General features: G+C 38.3%; 1 protein-coding gene across 1 annotated transcript; it reads left to right on the forward strand.

Annotated features, from left to right (window-relative positions):
* Positions 1 to 203: 203 nt before the first annotated feature.
* mmadhcb (metabolism of cobalamin associated Db) lies at positions 204 to 6,958 on the forward strand. The gene is made up of 9 exons (XM_060039836.1): positions 204 to 380; positions 793 to 843; positions 1,189 to 1,339; positions 1,768 to 1,985; positions 2,429 to 2,537; positions 3,892 to 4,022; positions 5,458 to 5,544; positions 5,972 to 6,236; positions 6,280 to 6,958. The coding sequence occupies exons 2-8, from the start codon at positions 835 to 837 to the stop codon at positions 6,164 to 6,166; spliced, it is 900 nt and encodes a 299-aa protein (XP_059895819.1). The 5' UTR covers positions 204 to 380; positions 793 to 834; the 3' UTR covers positions 6,167 to 6,236; positions 6,280 to 6,958.
* The last annotated feature ends 14,150 nt before the right edge of the window (positions 6,959 to 21,108 follow it).

The raw sequence follows: 21,108 nt of genomic DNA on the forward strand, positions 1-21,108 counted from the left end.
TTTTCTTTCCTAAAAGCTATTTCCAGCAAACAGCTTCAAAAACATGATTTCTGGAACTCAAATACTATGTTTACTTGTTGTGAAAACGCCATAATATGTCTCCTTAAAGGCAATGTCCTACTTCTAAGTGGTACAACATTGCCATCTAGCGGTGCCGGTTGAAACAGTATTACTATTGGAAGTCTAATTCCGGAGCTTCGTATGGTTTGTCCTTTCAGGGCACCCTTCAAAAATGGCGCATATGTAGAACACTACAAGGTGAATGCACTGTTGTTAGCCACCTGATTGCGATCTAGTTCAATCTATGCTGTGAAACTATCAATCTATGATATTCCGTTCAATATTTTCCTTCAATAACCTATTTTCGGATCGGTTAGCAGGTATGTTTGGGTCCTTTCTAATTCCAACAATTTGGTCTGCACTTTACCTTTTTCACTTTTCCAATGTTCTAATGTTACACAAACGCCAACGTTACTCTACCGATCAAAAATTTACACACATGTGTATGCATATAAGATGTTAATTTGATACGTATAGCAACTATTATATAAGGCTGATGCAACAACCGGTCAATCAGCGGTCTTGGTGTTACACACATAGCGTAATGGGTACTTAGCACATCATAACATTGTAAAATAACATTTTGCCATGGACGTGTCCATGGCAAAACGTTGAACTCGTTTGCTCTCATTAAACATGTATTTAATTTCACTAGCCTGCAAAGAGACTATTCCAGTTATCTAGCGATGGTTAATCGAAGGTCATTTAACATTGCATCTGAACTTGTTACAGATCAAAACACCAGTGGATAATCGGAGGGACAACCCCGCCAGAATGGCCACTGTAAGTCACTCACTAATAATGATAGGCTAACGTTACATATGATGTATTATTAGGGATTTTGTTAGTTTCCTTTCTGATGACAATACCTATCTGTGTGACAAGCGTGAGGCAGGGAATGATGCAACGTGAGGAAACATAATAAACCTGTGGTAAAATAGACCGCATTCAAGCACCGTGTAGAATCTTATCCTAGCAATCTTTGTTTTCTACGGGGAATGACGCATGTACTTATTTTAAGTCACTTTGGATGAAAGCATCTGCTAAATGCCCTAAATGTGAATTCAAATACAACTTTGCGTTTTTATACGTATGGAGCGGACTAAAGCTTTCGCTAACCTCCCCCAGGTGCTCCGCAACAGAGCCAGGCTGGTGAGCTACCTTCCAGGGCTTCATGTTCTGGTGGGGCGTGTGCGCGTCGCGGGGTCCCGGGCCTTCTCTGCTGCTGGTTCCTCTGGCTCCGATGAGCCAAACGTAGCGGTCGTCCCTCCTGATATGGGTAAACACTCTCGCACACACTCACTCACACACTCACACACTGTTCTCTTCTGGAAGAGCTGTGGCGATAAGACATTGCTTGGATGGACATGAAATAGGATTTTGGAGTTTCCCAAATGTGCGTGTGGGTGCCCTGTCTCCAGTCAAAGAGATGGATATGTCACACATCATCCTTATTGTGTTCCATTTTCCTCTCCGTCACTTACTTTACTAATGACTGTGATATCTGTGTTTTCCACAAGAGCACCCACTGCCACCCGTGACGTAATAAGCAGCTTACATATTGATCTATATAGATATATCTATCTATTTATCTATATCATGTTTCATCCATGACAGTCCTTGGCATCAACCCTATTGAGGACTATGAGAGGGGAGGGTAATGGTCCTTCTTCTGTGCCATCATTGTGCGTTCCTGTTCTGTGCTAGGCCCCAGGACGGTTTGGCCGGACGAGTCCATGGGTCCCTTCGCTCCTCAGGACCAGCGCTTCCAGCTGCCTGGTAACGCAGGGTTCGACTGCCACATGGAGGGGACGGCGGGCCAGAAGAAGACCCCAGTCCACAGCACCGTCCCCGACGTCCTGTCGGCGCCGTCCAACAGTGAGCGGCACGAGTTCATACTGGCCCAGTTTGTCGGAGAGTTCTGCGTAAGTAGAGTATGCTTGTCTGGAAGAATCGATTCAAGGCTCATCGCCTCGCCTGACACGAGGCGATGACTTAGTTGGACACTTTTGACTTAGTTGGACACTTTTGACATCAATGTATGGTTCTTCAATCTCGTCATTGTTGTCCCGAAACTGATCATTGATGTTTAAAAATGTTTGATTAAAGTTGTACTTAACTTTGTTTCATAATTTACTTTGTCATTAGTAGTCAGTAGGTAGAGTAGATCAACCACACAGTACTTTGAATAACTTCCCCCTGCCTCTGCCATGTTTCTTCTCCTGCTTCTTATGCAACATGTCAATTTAAAACAGCCTGTTGAGCTTAATTTAGTTTATTTCAAATGAACTTGGTTACCTTTGTTCCCCCCTGGACATGTCGAGGTTCTTCTTCCTCTGATGTTGTTGGTTGTTTGTGTATGTTTCAGGGGAGTGACAGCCCCGTTTCACCACAGTTGGTAAACAGAGCAGAGCAGTACTTTGCTACCTCCAACGTAGAGTGTGCCATTCAGTCCTGCCCCGACCTGCTCAAGAAAGGTACAGTTACTAGGGATGGGCAAAATGATTCTTTTCCGGGAACTAGTTCTTTCAGTTCAGTTCACTATAACGATTCGTTTGATTCGTTCGTTTTGGTTCGTTCGTTACGTCAGATTACGTAATTTGGTGTCTGCCCCCCCCCCCCCCCCCGCGTGACGGCCCTGAGCATAATTTAAGCGACATCTAGGCTCTACCCCCCGAGAAAATCGACAAGATATACTATATAGTATAACCAAACGTCCCACCAATATTTATACCACTTGCTTACTCTCTATATGTCATTCATGTTTTGTTTTTTTTTCTTTACATTTAATTCGTCATTATTCAGGCATTACAGAACTTTCATGGTCATAAATAAAAATACGAACTGCAGTTTAATTTCTTTGTTTGTTCTTGAATTTACATAGAATGGAACAAAGACTCCTGGGATTGGGAAATGCGTTTATCCAATAATCAAGTCTATTTTCGGAAATGTAGGGGGATATATGAGAGGCCCCATGTCGAATGGTATGACCCAAGATACTCAGACAGAGAAAGCGCGCATATTCGACGGTACCGCCTTGTCATTTGTTTACCCAGGTGCCATGGCAACACCACTGCTACCTCTCATTGGCTGAATCTTTGAGAACGTTGTAGACTCAATCAATATATGTCGCGGGGAGACGAAGCTTTGTTCGTTTGTATATTTTATTTACGTGACCATATTTTTGTTTTATGTTAAAAAAAAAAAGAATCAAAGAACCAGTTCTTCTTGTTTTGGGGAAGCAGTTCTTGTCGTTCACGTTCGGGATTCGTTCGTTGTGAACGAATCGGTCGCGACCGACTCATCCATAACAGTTACACTTGTTTTGTTCAGCATTATGGTTGTTGTTGGGAGCACTGAACCTTAAACGTGACATTCCACAACGGGACACGTGTGAGACTTTTGATGGGTTCAACAAACTGACACTGACACAAAAAATTGAAAACATTTATAGAGGATATTTAATTGAAGTTGTATTGATCTATTTATATTTGATGCATTTATTGTATTATCGCTATACTATTACCAGTACATTCATTTTCACACACATCCTCACATTGACCACTTTGTCAGCAATGTTAGGTAACAATCAATCAGGGTCAGCCTGACCAGTGCACCTGGAGCAGTCCAAGATGAGCAGTTTTGCCCAGGGACTGTTGTATTAGACATCTTTCAGACATTGAAACTGTAGTTGAGCTTGCGTCTAATTCAGGCCTAAAAAGCCAATAGAAGCATTATCTCATGTTTAACATTCAAGGTATGTCCACAAGGGGGAGCTAAATTACAACAAAGCAAACCACAACTCTAATCTCTCTACTATTTAACTCCTAGATTTCCGTTCCATGTTCCCTGATGCACCAACCGTCGGCATGATGGTCGTCACGGTTACCCAGAAGACCAAGAATGACATGACTTCCTGGAGTGAGAAGGTAGACGAGGAGAGAGAACAGATGCTTGAGAAGGTGAGTTTAGTACGGCGTTCTCTCATGATTTATGTGTATTAAACCTAGAGATGAATTTAACAGACCTACCTACATTCTGTTTCTTCTCATTCATAAATTTGACACATTCTCTCGAGACAAATTGCTTCATCTTGATTTGGTCGCTTTGGCGCTAGAACTTTGTCGCATGAAGCAAATGTCAGTTTGGACTTAAACAGGAGCTGTCAAAGCCCTGCAGTGTAAAAAACATGCTTGAATCGTCACCTGATGAGGTTTCTCATCACAATGTATGCATTGCCTCATGCTCCAAAAAAAGTTCAAATTGCAGCAACTTTGATAGACAAAGCCATTCCTGTTATGTGCTTTCTGGAGAGAGGATGAGCTCTCACCATGATACCCTGCTATGAGAACCATATATATTCATAGTCATAAACCATAAGCTACACCATGTTAAGAGTCCTGCGAGCCAAGATTCTATGGAAGTAGTCGAAGCGCACAAACATGAACCGGCTCTCGGGTGATTCAGGCAGGACATTCGGCTGACATTATCTTGCATGTCTTCCCTTTTGGCGTACGGCGTCTCCCCGTGTGTGTGCAGCCTATTAGAGGGAGATTACAGGCGTGTGTGTGAGAGCAGTGCGGTGCGTGTTTGTGATGAAGAGCGTTATTAACCGTCTGCTTAACATGCCTTGGGTCTGGGAACCGGTCCTAGTGCACGGCTGACCCGCCTTGACTGCCCTCGTTTGCATCATTTAGCCTTCAAACGGCTCAGAACAGCATGTGGAAAAGCAGTGCCTGGAAATGAACTGTTTGCTATGAGCCGACGGGATGCATGTTAACCCAGTGCATGAATAGCCTAATCTTGGAGAATAATCATGGGAGCTTGTGCTGTGTTATTGCTAGCTCGCGCTCCCGCCGAAGAATTGAACTTTGAAAAGCCGGTAGACATCAAATAACATTCTGGTGGCTATTAACTATCAGACTGAACGAACAAATGAATAAGGGTCTGCCCTGAGCCAGACTCTAATCGGCTTGTGACGTACGTTCATCACAGTGTGAAACGGGATGTCATTTGCCCAGCACGCTATATTGACAAAATAACATAATTATTAAACGTTTTCAGATGAATGAAAAATGTACCGTTATGTTCCAGCACTTTAAAATGCTTTTGTTTTTGGTGTGTGGGTTTTGTGTTCCTGGTAAAATAGCCTTTTTTTGTTTTTTGTTCCTTGAAACCGTTCAAAGTCCTGTGGAAAAGGTTGTTTGGTGCAGCTCTGTTATAGACTCAGATAAGTAGGATTCAGAAAATATATTAAAAAGATTACTAATGAGTGCAGGAAAAAAGCATTAGCTAACGCTCAAAGCTCAGTTGAGAATTCTTATTGGATGGAAAGCAGAGACTAATGTTGAGTCTGGAGGTTCCCATAACATTGCCCGGTTCTCCTTGTTTCTTTAGTTCATTGCTGGAGCAAAAGAGATCTGCTATGCCCTGCAGACGGCAGGCTACTGGGCTGACTTCATCGACCCCTGCTCCGGCCTGGCGGTAAGACGGCACAGCCATGAGAGCCACAGCCTTCCTCACAAGACCATTTCGTGATACTCCGCTGGCCAGGTTCAAACAGAAGACTGAATCCGGTTGAATCCCTGAGTAGTTTGTAGTTAGTCCGACCAAACAAATGAAGCATATTTGCTTAGTATTGCTTTGTATCAAAGATTACCGTAAATTTTAAGATGCTGTTTTGTTTTTTTATTGAGGCGAAAAAATGTACTGCGGGTTAAATCTCATAAGTTAAGTTATTTGTAATATAAAAGCTGATTATAAAAAAAAAAAAGAAAAAAAAAAAGTGATACATTCATAATATTCACACAACCCTGTTCTACAGTCGTCCAAAGTTGTCAAGAGAAATCAGGACTTGTCCAGAGGAATCCGGACTCTCCCTTTCTAACCTCCGCACTGTCTCGCCCTCCAGTTCTTCGGCTCGTACACCAACAACACACTCTTTGAGACGGACGAGCGCTACCGCCACCTGGGCTTCCAGATCGAGGACCTGGGCTGCTGCAAGGTGATCCGACACACGCTGTGGGGCACGCACGTGTTCGTGGGGACCATGTTCACAGACGCACCGGCCGACAGCCCAGTCATGAAGATGCTACAGGGGAACTGAATGCTTTTCCTGAGAGGGGAGATTACATATATAAAAAGACTCTTGTCTGAGGATAAAGTTCATTTGTGGACGATGATGCCTCTTTTTTTTTTCGTTTTCTTTTTCGTAGAGAGCTTCTGATTTTTTTGGTGGGATTTTTCATCAAGAGATTGATTGAGTTACCACCCCCTATATATTTAGGCCCCAAGATAGATATAGATAATGAAAACAATTATGAACTAAAATTGAAGTCGCCCGAATGTCAACATTTTGTTAATAAGCTAAGCAATACAGTTCCCCGGACATCCCAACTTGCCATACACGCCACAACTCTCATATTTAATGATAATTATTAAGACTGTGACTGACTCTGCCCACGTGCACATTCTTTATTTTGATAATAATCATTTGAAGTTTGAACATCCGTTGATATTTATTTACCAAACTGAAGTGCCGTCTACCTCTGGACTGTTGGTGGTTGAGCTGCTTCTTCCCCTCCCAACAGGTTGAGTGACTATTGAATTGAAAAGGGAGCTGGTTTTCTTGAAATTACCTCGTCATTGTTTGCTTCACATGTGGATTCGCTTTCGCCCCGGTATGACGGGCTGAAGCAACCTTCCACAAGCGCCATCTATTCTTGTTGCCTTCTCATGCCGAGACTGAAGTAGAGTCTAGTCTAGTCTATTTGTTGGATGGTAAAAGCAGTGCTGGTGTAAAACAAAAGGGTGTAGATTAAGTTTATTTTTAAATAAGAGTATTCTTATAGCCCTTTGTTCCCACATGAAATGCAATAAAATATTGTATTACCTTGTGGCTGGTATTGTTTCTTTTAAAATTGAAGGAATTTGGATATTATAAGTCCTGTGGTTTTAATATTGGAATATAACATTTGCTATCCATTCTTGTCATTAACTATCAAGTCGCTGTGTTGACACAACTGATGAATTAATTTGACTGGCTGCCATAGAAATCTACAATCATTAAACATCAAATCAAAGTGGCAGTTTTGATAGTCTTGGGAAATAGCTTTGATGCAATGCTTGTGACATAGAAAATATTGACCGGCTTTTCATCCAATCAATACGAGTAAAAAATAAATGCGTTCAGGTGTATTTTGTTAACATTAGAATAAAAGTACTCATTCAACTCTTCACCATGTCCCTGTATTGTAAAGGTGATTATGATCCAACACCTGTCAGGCCGGCGCATAACAAATGGGATGTCATAATTTTCTTTCTCTTAACCGTTAAAGGGCAATTCCGGTATTTTGAACATTGAGCCCCCTTTCTGGTTTGTGTAGGATGAAATACAGTCGGTTAACACCGAAATTTAGATTATTGGTGTCGTCTCCAGTATTTGGCTAATTTCGAATCGCCCCTGCCTGCCTCATAATGGCTGGCTATGGGCATTCACAATCACCCCTCAACCTTTGTTTTCAGAAATGTGAAACTCATCGAGTGGTTAGTGGTGTTCGTTGATGTTCCTCATCAAGTATTGTAGGGAAATGCAGTTTATGTCGTGATTTATTTGGCATTTTGTAAATCTGCATTTTATAAATGAAACGGAAACCGGACCGGAAACGGTCTTTTCGCTCTGTTCTAGCCCTACTGTTGATACGGAGGACCGAGGCAAAATACTACAACCCCCCCCCCCCCTTTCCGTTTCCCACACTTTGATCTTCCAATATATCGAAACAGATTATCAATGTAATTTCTTCTTTTTTCAGAATCAACAGATTCATTTGAAACCCGCTTGTTATATTTTCCTGTGGTCTCATTGATTACCGTTGAGGCTAGAGTGTGAGTATTCCATCCCCTCTAGCCTAAGGTGGCTAACACGAAAGTGAACCATTTCGGACGTAGCGGAGCCTAACAATAATTTATATTTGACATAGAAACACAATGTTAAGCTGACGGTTATGGTATTTCTTGTTTCACTGGCACCAAAATTATTTATCAATTCGAAATATGATTGTTATATATCAGGCGTTTGTGTGTGGGGACCTCAATTTATGTGGCTAAAGGCTGATCGTGCGATTTTAAAAATGTTTAGCTAATCAGTTTGCTCTTTCAAAAAAATAAAAAATAGCAAATCATATCAGTCGAAAAACTAATAATTTTTAGCCAATTAGCCAAATATTTTTTAGTGATCCGAAGTGCCAATAGGATCGCTCCACAAAGTGTGTTTTATTGCAAATCAGATATTATACCAATCAGGTAAAAAAAAAGAAAAAAATTGTCAATCCGATCTTTATATTTTTTCAAATTTCTTTGCCAATCAGATCCCTCAAAATAAATTAGCAAATAGGATCACTCGAAAAAGTATATTTTTTAATCCATTAAGAAACCTTGAGGATTTTTTATTTTTTTTGCCAATTAGATTGCTTTATAAAAATATTTTTTTGGCCAATCTGAGGCCTCGAAAAAATACTTTTTTGTAGCCAATCTGATGGCTCGAAAAAATACTTTTTTTTGCCAATCATACCGCTATAAAAATATTATATTTTTAGCCCATCAGATCAGTCGAAAAAGCAATTTTTTAGCCAATCAGATCGGTTGAAAAAAATTATTTTTTAGCCAATCAGTTCCCACTAAAAGGGCGAAAAATAAAGTTTTCTCAACAAATCAATAGCTCTATCAAATATATATTTTTTAGCCCATCAGATCAGTCAAAATAACCCTATTCTTCGCCTATCAGATAGCATGAATGAATGAATTTTTTTTGCCAATCGGTTCGCTCTATAATTTTTATCTTTTCATTTGGGTCACTTGAAAAATATATATTTTTTAGCCAATCTGATGGCAAAAGGTTGCCAAAGGTTCTAAAAAAATATTATTTCTTGATACAATTAAATGGTTAAAAAAAAATACGTTTTAACCTATCAGATCAGTCGAAAAAACTATAATTTTTTTGTCTATCAGATAGCTCTAATCAAATATTTTTTGGCCAATCGGATCGCTTGAAAAAAAAAATAAAAATTCAGCCTATACGATTTCTTGAAAAAGCTTTATTCTTTTGCCAATCAGATAGCTTTAAAAAAAAAAAATGGCCATCTGGGTTCTGGATTTTTTGGGTTGGAAAAAAACTTATTTTTAGCCAATCGAATCGCTCTAGAAAATATTATAAAAAATATTGAACCACAATATTGCATGACCTCAAAGCCATGCACTCTGTGAAATTACATTCGTTGCTGCAAAAAAAAATGCATTTAAAAAACTCCAATGTCCCTTCATCACAACCCTACTTAAAACATGGTATGTTACTGCCAAGTCGTCCAGGACTTGACATGGGGGTAAACATCACATGAACGCGTCATCTGCTTCCACTTATTAGTAAGAGCATAAAGACGGCACTTAAGTGTGAGCAGAAGCCCAAAGCCCTCCACAAGCGACGGCAGCCCTACATCGCCCAGACATGAGGTCATTCAGCACCAAACAGGATGTGTGCACTCTTGAACGGGAGTTGAATAGGTACACGCAACAAGGTACACAGAACACACTGCGTGCTGACCAAGGAGGAGGTCTAGGCAGACAGAAGGGGGCCCTCCCTTCCTTCCTGTGTTCCCAGCGGGAGTCCACACGCTGTGGGCCCACAGACCCTCTGACCCTCTAATTAGAGCTATGCAAGGGTCACTTAAAGAAATGAACTCGCACACGAGAATCGCACACATGATAATGCATGGGTCTTTGGCATGATTGAGGGGGAGGAGTGGCCCGGTTGAGCTGGCTTCATTGTTCGTCCTGGGAAAACAACAGGACGTATGTTTATCGTTGTCTGGTGTTCATTCACAGGTGTAACATGTATTCTGTTGGCACTCTATGGTAACCTGTACCAATCAGACACCTAAATACTGTCGAGAATGTTATAGAGCATAAAGGCATCACTCTGTGCTTGGGGGTGTGCGTTCGTGTGAGTGTGTGCTTGCGTGTGTGTGCGTGTGTGTTTGAGAGAGAGCAAAAAGGAGCGAGAGAGATAGGGGAGGCGGAGTGTTGCATTAAATATGTTTGTGTGCGTGTGCTAGTGGTCAAAGAGCGGACAACAGACGTAACGAACGAGTCTGTCTGAGGAGATGCTTGCGTCGACGCATCGTTTGCAGGTCACGCAATAGCACCCACTGATTGACACAACCCTTAACTGGATCTAATTGCCTGGGAATAAACCTGACGCCCTCTCGCTCCCACCCTTAGCATCTGCTGAAAACAACTGTTGAAGTCCATAGCTGTAAATCAAGCCAGGAAGGCCTCTGTCCTTTCTGTGTTTCAAGCTCTTAAATCTTCTCACCACTCATCACATTTGCAGTTGGAAAATGAATTGACCCAAAGTAGCGGTTTAACAAAATCTTAGCAATCCACCCAATGATCTATTGTTGAATACAAACTTTAAGTGGTTGAATAGTAGGCCTACTATCATACTCATGTGCACACCCATGGCCCAAGGCAGGCTTTCAAACTTGAAAAATATATATTTTTAAACATTAAAGATTTGTAGTTTTTTTTGTAAAGTTTGCATTGCAATGACGTCAGTATTGGCTGTTTGTTTCGATTTTTTGTGGAACATTTGTTCAAAGCTCTTCATGTTTCCTTACCTATGGTCCTATTGTCCCCGGGTATATTTACCTAACCTGACCTAACGTTTGGGAGGGAACCCTGTTTTGCTGGTACGATCACAGAAGGATGAACTTATCATGGGTTTTTTGGTGGAAGTTTCCTGTCTGGGGAAGATTAAATGGAGGTGGTTTCGAAAGCGAATATTGTGTTTTGTTATCTTTACCCCTGGTCTGATGTAGAAGGAGGGGGTTTCTTGGGGAACAGTGCCGCCACAAAGCAGACGGAAGGAAGGGAGATGGACGGCTGTTGGTTGAGATTGGAACACAGGCTCTCTGACGAAGATGGAAAATAAAGGTTGGGGCGGATTTATTCAGAAGTGGTAATTCTGTACAGGGGGTGGATTAAACACCATACATATTTGATCGGGGTTGAAATCTAGGTCAGAGTTGTTCGTTTGCATAAAGGATGAATTATTAATTTCTGGCTCAGGAGGATATTTGAGGAAAAAATATTAGGCCCACAAGAAATCGCTCTGACCTCTAGTGAAATTGCACCACACTATTAGGTTCCAATAGGAGCAGGGACGTGGGAAGTGGGGGTGCTTAGGGTGCTGCAGCACCCCCCCCCTGGCGGCCTCTGTCGTTTTTTATTGGTCGTCATGAAAAAAAACGACAGTGTTACCCCTTGTTTTTTTCTTGATGACTGATAAAAAACGACAGTGTTACCCCTTATGTTTCATTTGATAAAAACGACAGTGTTACCCCTCATGTTTCATTTGATAAAAACGACAGTGTTACCCCTTGTGTTTTTTTTCATAACGACCAAAGAAAAACAGTGTCACCCCCGATGTTTTATTTGATAAATATCGACAGTGTTTTCCCCTTATATTTATTTCATGACGGCCGATAAAAAACGAAAGAGTTACCCCTCATGTTTTTTCCATGTTGACCAAAAAAAACGACAGTCGCACCCCTGTCAACGTTTTTGCAGGGATCGGAACATGAGCTGTTGAGAGTGTTAACCTCCGAACTTAACAATGCACCATCAAGACACCACAAAGGTTATACTTGACTTTATAATTCGCATGAAATAGAGAAAAGAAACTTCCAACAGCGGTCATCAACCGGGCTTGAACCCCGGTCTCCAGGGGGTTAGGCAGAGTGCACCCCACTGCACCACTGAGGTGATGACAATACACATTAATCAATCATCAATAAAGAGGATATACATGACATGAAAATGTATGTGTGTATTTCTATTATTTCCCTTATGTTTTTTTTCATGACGACCAAAAAAAACAACAGTGTTACCCCCTTTATGTTTTTTTTCATGACGACCAATAAAAAACAACATGGTTACCCCTTATGTTTTTTTTCATGACGACCAATAAAAAACAACAATGTTACCCCTTATGTTTTTTTTCATGACGACCAATAAAAAAAGGAACAGTGTTACCCCTTATGTTTTTTTTCATGACGACCAATAAAAAAAAGGAACAGTGTTACCCCTTATGGTTTTTTTCGTGACTACCAAAGAAAAACGACAGTGTCACCCCTCATGTTTCATTTGATAAAAACGACAGTGTTACACTGTCGTTTTTTATTGGCCGTAATGAAAAAAAAAATAAGGGGTAACACTGTCGTTTTTATTGGTCGTCATGAAAAAAAACATAAGGGGTAAGACTGCTGTTTTTTATTGGTCGTCATGAAATAAACATAAGGGGTAACTGTCGATATTTACCAAATAAAACATAGGGGGTAACACTGTTGTTTTTCTTTGGTCGTCATGAAAAAAACCACAAGGGGACTCGTCATGAAAAAAAACATAAGGGGTAACACTGTGGTTTTTTATTGGTCGTCATGAAAAAAAACATAAGGGGTAACACTGTTCTTTTTTATTGGTCGTCATGAAGAAAAACATAAGGGGTAACACTGTCGTTTTTTATTGGTCGTCATGAAAAAAAACATAAGGGGTAACACTGGTTTTTTATTGGTCGACATGAAAAAAAACATAAGGGGTAACACTGTCGTTTTTTATTGGTCGTCATGAAAAAAAACATAAGGGGTAACACTGTTGTTTTTATTGGTCGTCATGAGAAAAAACATAAGGGGTAACACTGTTGTTTTTTATTGGTCGTCATGAAAAAAACCATAAGGGGTAACACTGTTGTTTTTTATTGGTCGTCATGAAAAAAACCATATGGGGTAACACTGTTGTCTTTGTCAAAAAAAACATAAGGGGTAACACTCGTTTTTTATTGGTCGTCATGAAAAAAAACATAAGGGGTAACACTGTTGTTTTTTATTGGTCGTCATGAAAAAAAACATAAGGGGTAACACTGTCGTTTTTTATTGGTCGTCATGAAAAAAACATAAGGGGTAACGCTGTTGTTTTTTATTGGTCGTCATGAAAAAAACCATAAGGGGTAACACTGTTGTTTTTTATTGGTCGTCATGAAAAAAACCATAAGGGGTAACACTGTTGTTTTTTATTGGTCGTCATGAAAAAAAACATATGGGGTAACACTGTTGTCTTTGTCAAATAAAAAATAAGGAGTAACACTGTTGTTTTTTATTGGTCGTCATGAAAAAAAACATAAGGGGTAACACTGTCGTTTTTTATTGGTCTTCATGAAAAAAAACATAAGGGGTAACACTGTTGTTTTTTATTGGTCGTCATGAAAAAAAACATAAGGGGTAACACTGTCGTTTTTTATTGGTCGTCATGAAAAAAAACATAAGGGGTAACACTGTGGTTTTTTATTGGTCGACATGAAAAAAATATAAGGGGTAACACTGTCGTTTTTTATTGGTCGTCATGAAAATAAACATGAGGGGTAACACTGTCGTTTTTTATTGGTCGTCTTGAAAAAAAACATAAGGGGTAACACTGTGTTTTTTTATTGGTCGACATGAAAAAAAACATAAGGGGTAACACTGTTGTTTTTTATTGGTCGTCATGAAAAAAAACATAAGGGGTAACTGTTGTTTTTATTGGTCGTCATGAAAAAAAACATAAGAGGTAACACTGTTGTTTTTTATTGGTCGTCATGAAAAAAACCATAAGGGGTAACACTGTTGTTTTTTATTGGTCGTCATGAAAAAAACCATAAGGTGTAACACTGTTGTCTTTGTCAAATAAAACATAAGGAGTAACACTGTTGTTTTTATTGGTCGTCATGAAAAAAAACATAAGGGGTAACACTGTTGTTTTTTATTGGTCTTCATGAAAAAAAACATAAGGGGTAACACTGTTGTTTTTTATTGGTCGTCATGAAAAAAAACATAAGGGGTAACACTCGTTTTTTATTGGTCGTCATGAAAAAAAACATAAGGGGTAACACTGTCGTTTTTCATTGGTCGTCATGAAAAAAAACATGAGGGGTAACACTGTTGTTTTTATTGGTCGTCATGAAAAAAACATAAGAACATAAGGGGTAACACTGTGTTTTTTTATTGGTCGACATGAAAAAAAACATAAGGGGTAACACTGTTGTTTTACTTTGGTCGTCATGAAAAAAAACATAAGGGGTAACACTGATGTTTTTTATTGGTCGTCATGAAAAAAAACATAAGGGGTAACACTGGTTTTTTATTGGTCGTCATGAAAAAAAAACATAAGGGGTAACACTGGTTTTTTTTTGGTCGGCATGAAAAAAAACATAAGGGGTAACACTGATGTTTTTATTGGTCTTCATGAAAAAAAACATAAGGGGTAACACTGTCGTTTTTTATTGGTCGTCATGAAAAAAAACATAAGGGGTAACACTGTTGTTCTTTATTGGTCGTCATGAAAAAAAACATAAGGGGTAACACTGTCGTTTTTTATTGGTCGTCATGAAAAAAAACATAAGGGGTAACACTGTGGTTTTTTATTGGTCGACATGAAAAAAAACAAGGGGTAACACTGTCGTTTTTTATTGGTCTTCATGAAAAAAAACATGAGGGGTAACACTGTTGTTTTTATTGGTCGTCATGAAAAAAAACATAAGGGGTAACACTGTTGTCTTTGTCAAATAAAACATAAGGAGTAACACTGTTGTTTTACTTTGGTCGTCATGAAAAAAAACATAAGGGGTAACACTGTCGTTTTTTATTGGTCGACATGAAAAAAAACATAAGGGGTAACACTGTCGTTTTTTATTGGTCGTCATGAAAAAAAACATAAGGGGTAACACTGTTGTCTTTGTCAAATAAAACATAAGGAGTAACACTGTTGTTTTTATTGGTCGTCATGAAAAAAAACATAAGGGGTAACACTGTTGTTTTTTATTGGTCGTCATGAAAAAAAACATAAGGGGTAACACTGTTGTTTTACTTTGGTCGTCATGAAAAAAAACATAAGGGGTAACACTGATGTTTTTTATTGGTCGTCATGAAAAAAAACATAAGGGTAACACTGTGGTTTTTTATTGGTCGTCATGAAAAAAAAACATAAGGGGCAACACTGTGGTTTTTTATTGGTCGTCATGAAAAAAAACATAAGGGGTAACACTGATGTTTTTATTGGTCGTCATGAAAAAAAACAGAAGGGGTAACACTGTTGTTTTTTATTGGTCGTCATGAAAAAAACATAATGGGTAACACTGTGGTTTTTTATTGGTCGTCATGAAAAAAAACATAAGGGGTAACACTGTCGTTTTTTATTGGTCGACATGAAAAAAAACATGAGGGGTAACACTGTTGTTTTTATTGGTCGTCATGAAAAAAAACATAAGGGGTAACACTGTTGTCTTTGTCAAATAAAACATAAGGAGTAACACTGTTGTTTTACTTTGGTCGTCATGAAAAAAAACATAAGGGGTAACACTGTCGTTTTTTATTGGTCGACATGAAAAAAAACATAAGGGGTAACACTGTCGTTTTTTATTGGTCGTCATGAAAAAAACCATAAGGGGTAACACTGTTGTCTTTGTCAAATAAAACATAAGGAGTAACACTGTTGTTTTTATTGGTCGTCATGAAAAAAAACATAAGGGGTAACACTGTTGTTTTTTATTGGTCGTCATGAAAAAAAACATAAGGGGTAACACTGTTGTTTTACTTTGGTCGTCATGAAAAAAAACATAAGGGGTAACACTGATGTTTTTTATTGGTCGTCATGAAAAAAAACATAAGGGGTAACACTGGTTTTTTATTGGTCGTCATGAAAAAAAACATAGGGGGTAACACTGATGTTTTTATTGGTCTTCATGAAAAAAAACATAAGGGGTAACACTGTCGTTTTTTATTGGTCGTCATGAAAAAAACCACAAGGGGTAACACTGTTGTTTTTATTGGTCGTCATGAAAAAAAACATAAGGGGTAACACTGTTGTTTTTTATTGGTCGTCATGAAAAAAACCGTAAGGGGTAACACTGTTGTTTTTTATTGGTCGTCATGAAAAAAACATAATGGGTAACACTGTCGTTTTTTATTGGTCGTCATGAAAAAAAACATAAGGGGTAACACTGATGTTTTTATTGGTCTTCATGAAAAAAAACATAAGGGGTAACACTGTCGTTTTTTATTGGTCGTCATGAAAAAAACCATAAGGGGTAACACTGTTGTTTTTATTGGTCGTCATGAAAAAAAACATAAGGGGTAACACTGTTGTTTTTTATTGGTCGTCATGAAAAAAACCGTAAGGGGTAACACTGTTGTTTTTTATTGGTCGTCATGAAAAAAACATAATGGGTAACACTGTGGTTTTTTATTGGTCGTCATGAAAAAAAACATAAGGGGTAACACTGTCGTTTTTTATTGGTCGTCATGAAAAAAAACATGAGGGGTAACACTGTCGTTTTTTATTGGTCGTCATGAAAAAAACCATAAGGGATAACACTGTTGTTTTTATTGGTCGTCATGAAAAAAAACATAAGGGGTAACACTGTTGTTTTTTATTGGTCGTCATGAAAAAAACCGTAAGGGGTAACACTGTTGTTTTTTATTGGTCGTCATGAAAAAAACATAATGGGTAACACTGTCGTTTTTTATTGGTCGTCATGAAAAAAAACATAAGGGGTAACACTGTCGTTTTTTATTGGTCGACATGAAAAAAAACAAGGGGTAACACTGTCGTTTTTTATTGGTCGTCATGAAAACAAACATGAGGGGTAACACTGTTGTTTTTATTGGTCGTCATGAAAAAAACATAAGGGGTAACACTGTGTTTTTTTATTGGTCGACATGAAAAAAAACACAAGCGGTAACACTGTCGTTTTTTATTGGTCGTCATGAAAAAAAACATAAGGGGTAACACTGATGTTTTTATTGGTCGTCATGAAAAAAAACATAAGGGGTAACACTTGTTTTTTATTGGTCGTCATGAAAAAAACCATAAGGGGTAACACTGTTGTTTTTTATTGGTCGTCATGAAAAAAACCATAAGGGGTAACACTGTTGTCTTTGTCAAATAAAACATAAGGAGTAACACTGTTGTTTTTATTGGTCGTCATGAAAAAAAACATAAGGGGTAACACTGTTGTTTTTTATTGGTCGTCATGAAAAAAAACATAAGGGGTAACACTGTTGTTTTACTTTGGTCGTCATGAAAAAAAACATAAGGGGTAACACTGATGTTTTTTATTGGTCGTCATGAAAAAAAACATAAGGGGTAACACTGTGGTTTTTTATTTGTCGTCATGAAAAAAAAACATAAGGGGTAACACTGTGGTTTTTTATTGGTCGTCATGAAAAAAAACATAAGGGGTAACACTGATGTTTTTATTGGTCTTCATGAAAAAAAACATAAGGGGTAACACTGTCGTTTTTTATTGGTCGTCATGAAAAAAACCATAAGGGGTAACACTGTTGTTTTTATTGGTCGTCATGAAAAAAAACATAAGGGGTAACACTGTTGTTTTTTATTGGTCGTCATGGAAAAAACCGTAAGGGGTAACACTGTTGTTTTTTATTGGTCGTCATGAAAAAAACATAATGGGTAACACTGTTGTCTTTGTCAAATAAAACATAAGGGGTAACACTGTCGTTTTTTATTGGTCGTCATGAAAAAAAACATAAGGAAAATAATAGAAATACACACATACATTTTAATGTCATGCATATCCTCTTTATTGATGATTGATTATTGTGTAATGTCATCGCCTCAGTGGTGCAGTGGAGTGCACTCTGCCTAACCCCCTGGAGACCGGGGTTCAAGTCCGGTTGATGTCTTCTGTTGGAAGACTCATATATCTATTTCATGTGAATTATAAAGTCAAGTATAACCTTCGTGGTGCCTATTTCCGGTGTCTTGTTGGTGCATTGTTAAGGTCGGAGGTTAACACTTTAAACAGCTCATTTTTGGATCCCCGCAAAAACGTAGACAGGGGTGGCACTGTCGTTTTTCTTTTTGGTCAACACGGAAAAAACATGAGGGGTAACACTGTTGTCTTTGTCAAATAAAACATAAGGAGTAACACTGTTGTTTTACTTTGGTCGTCATGAAAAAAAACATAAGGGGTAACACTGTTGTTTTTTATTGGTCGTCATGAAAAAAACCATAAGGGCGACCAATAAAAAACATAAGGGGTAACACTGTTGTTTTTTATTGGTCGTCATGAAAAAAACATAATGGGTAACACTGTTGTCTTTGTCAAATAAAACATAAGGGGTAACACTGTCGTTTTTTATTGGTCGTCATGAAAAAAAACATAAGGAAAATAATAGAAATACACACATACATTTTAATGTCATGCATATCCTCTTTAATGATGATTGATTATTGTGTAATGTCATCGCCTCAGTCGTGCAGTGGAGTGCACTCTGCCTAACCCCCTGGAGACCGGGGTTCAAGTCCGGTTGATGTCTTCTGTTGGAAGACTCATATATCTATTTCATGAGAATTATAAAGTCAAGTATAACCTTCGTGGTGCCTATTTCCGGTGCATTGTTAAGGTCGGAGGTTAACACTTTAGACAGCTCATTTTTGGATCCCCGCAAAAACGTAGACAGGGGTGGCACTGTCGTTTTTTTTTGGTCAACATGGAAAAAACATGAGGGGTAACACTGTTGTCTTTGTCAAATAAAACATAAGGAGTAACACTGTTGTTTTACTTTGGTCGTCATGAAAAAAAACATAAGGGGTAACACTGTTGTTTTTTATTGGTCGTCATGAAAAAAACCATAAGGGGTAACACTGTTGTTTTTCATTGGTCGTCATGAAAAAAACCATAAGGGGTAACACTGTTGTCTTTGTCAAATAAAACATAAGGAGTAACACTGTTGTTTTTATTGGTCGTCATGAAAAAAAACATAAGGGGTAACACTGTTGTTTTTTATTGGTCGTCATGAAAAAAAACATAAGGGGTAACACTGTTGTTTTACTTTGGTCTTCATGAAAAAAAACATAAGGGGTAACACTGATGTTTTTTATTGGTCGTCATGAAAAAAAACATAAGGGGTAACACTTGTGGTTTTTTATTGGTCGTCATGAAAAAAAAACATAAGGGGTAACACTGTGGTTTTTTATTGGTCGTCATGAAAAAAAACATAAGGGGTAACACTGATGTTTTTATTGGTCTTCATGAAAAAAAACATAAGGGGTAACACTGTCGTTTTTTATTGGTCGTCATGAAAAAAAACATAAGGGGTAACACTGTTGTTTTTATTGGTCATCATGAAAAAAAACATAAGGGGTAACACTGTTGTTTTTTATTGGTCGTCATGAAAAAAACCATAAGGGGTAACACTGTTGTTTTTTATTGGTCGTCATGAAAAAAACATAAGGGGTAACACTGTTGTCTTTGTCAAATAAAACATAACGGGTAACACTGTCGTTTTCTATTGGTCGTCATGAAAAAAAACATAAGGAAAATAATAGAAATACACACATACATTTTAATGTCATGTATATCTTCTTTATTGATGATTGATTATTGTGTAATGTCATCGCCTCAGTGGTGCAGTGGAGTGCACTCTGCCTAACCCCCTGGAGACCGGGGTTCAAGTCCGGTTTATGTCTTCTGTTGGAAGACTCTTATATCTATTTCATGTGAATTATAAAGTCAAGTATAACCTTCGTGATGCCTATGTCCGGTGTCTTGTTGGTGCATTGTTCAGGTCGGAGGTTAACACTTTAAACAGATCATTTTTGGATCCCCGCATAAACGTAGACATGGGTGGCACCGTCGTTTTGTTTTTGGTCAACATGGAAAAAACATGAGGGGTAACTGTCGTTTTTTATCGGCTGTCATGAAATAAACATAAGGGTCTATATTTATCAAATAAAACATAGGGGGTAACACTGTTGTTTTACTTTGGTCGTCATGAAAAAAAACACAAGGGGTAACACTGTCGTTTTCTTTGGTTGTCATGAAAAAAAACATAAGGGGTAACACTGTTGTTTTTTATTGGTCGTCATGCAAAAAACCATAAGGGGTAACACTGTTGTCTTTGTCAAATAAAACATAACTAGTAACACTGTTGTTTTTATTGGTCGTCATGAATTTATTTAGGATTCATAAATGGCTTTCATCTTATCTACTGTATATACAGTGCATACAGTGCCGCTGCTAGCTATTTTGGGGCCCTAAGCATAACTCCTTTATGCCCCCCCCCCCCCCGAAAAAAAGAATTGGTTTCTGCCAGTTTAACATTTTATTAAAACGCAAAAGTTAAATCTACTTTGTAAACACAGTTCACAGAACAGCCAAAACATACATACAGTACACACAAGTATTGGAATGTCCAAAATCTTTTAAATTAAATAGTTATCCATAAATACAAACTTAAAACCAGAAGTATACAAGTAAGATTTTTTTTTTTTAGGCAGAGTGCACCCCACTGCACCACTGAGGCGATGAGAATACACAATAATCAATCATCAATAAAGAGGATATACATGACATTAAAATGTATGTGTGTATTCCTATTATTTACCTAATGTTTTTTTTTCAAGACGACAAATAATAAACAACAGTGTTACCCCTTATGTTTTTTTTCATGACGACCAAAAAAAACAACAGTGTTACCCCCTTTATGTTTTTTTTCATGACGACCAATCAAAAACATAATTTGCATAATTTTATCATACAACATGATTTTTCATTAAATTATTGACATCCACCCTTTTTATGATATTTATCATATTATCGGTACTATGCTGATTTTACATAAGCATGTTGGTGTTCAACATCTGTTGTAGTGAACATTCTAAAACTGGTGTAAGATGTTGCTGCCATATTAATAGACACGTTGAATGTTATCGTTTTGTTTCTGGAATCCCGCACGTAAACTGGTTGGCAAAAGAGAAAAAAAAAAAGAGCAAAGACGGGCGGTTCACTTGACGGAGAAATCGTCACCTTCCTCATATCAGACAACTCGTAAGTCTGGATGAAAATTAAGGCTTTATATTATTGTCACTTTCCTTTGTAAACCTTTAGAAATAACCTCCTGAATCCTTGTTATAACGCTGTGTATGATCCCGGACCGCAAC

The sequence above is a fragment of the Gadus macrocephalus genome, chromosome 20 (assembly GCF_031168955.1).
Source record: "Gadus macrocephalus chromosome 20, ASM3116895v1".
Lineage (NCBI taxonomy): Eukaryota > Metazoa > Chordata > Actinopteri > Gadiformes > Gadidae > Gadus > Gadus macrocephalus.

What these genes read in the sequence shown, in the direction of transcription:
- mmadhcb (XM_060039836.1), top strand. An exon ending in GGTCGTCCCTCCTGATATGG is followed by an intron (nt 1,340 to 1,767) that starts GTAAACACTCTC and finishes GTTCTGTGCTAG; the next exon opens with GCCCCAGGACGGTTTGGCCG. An exon ending in ACCCCTGCTCCGGCCTGGCG is followed by an intron (nt 5,545 to 5,971) that starts GTAAGACGGCAC and finishes CTCGCCCTCCAG; the next exon opens with TTCTTCGGCTCGTACACCAA.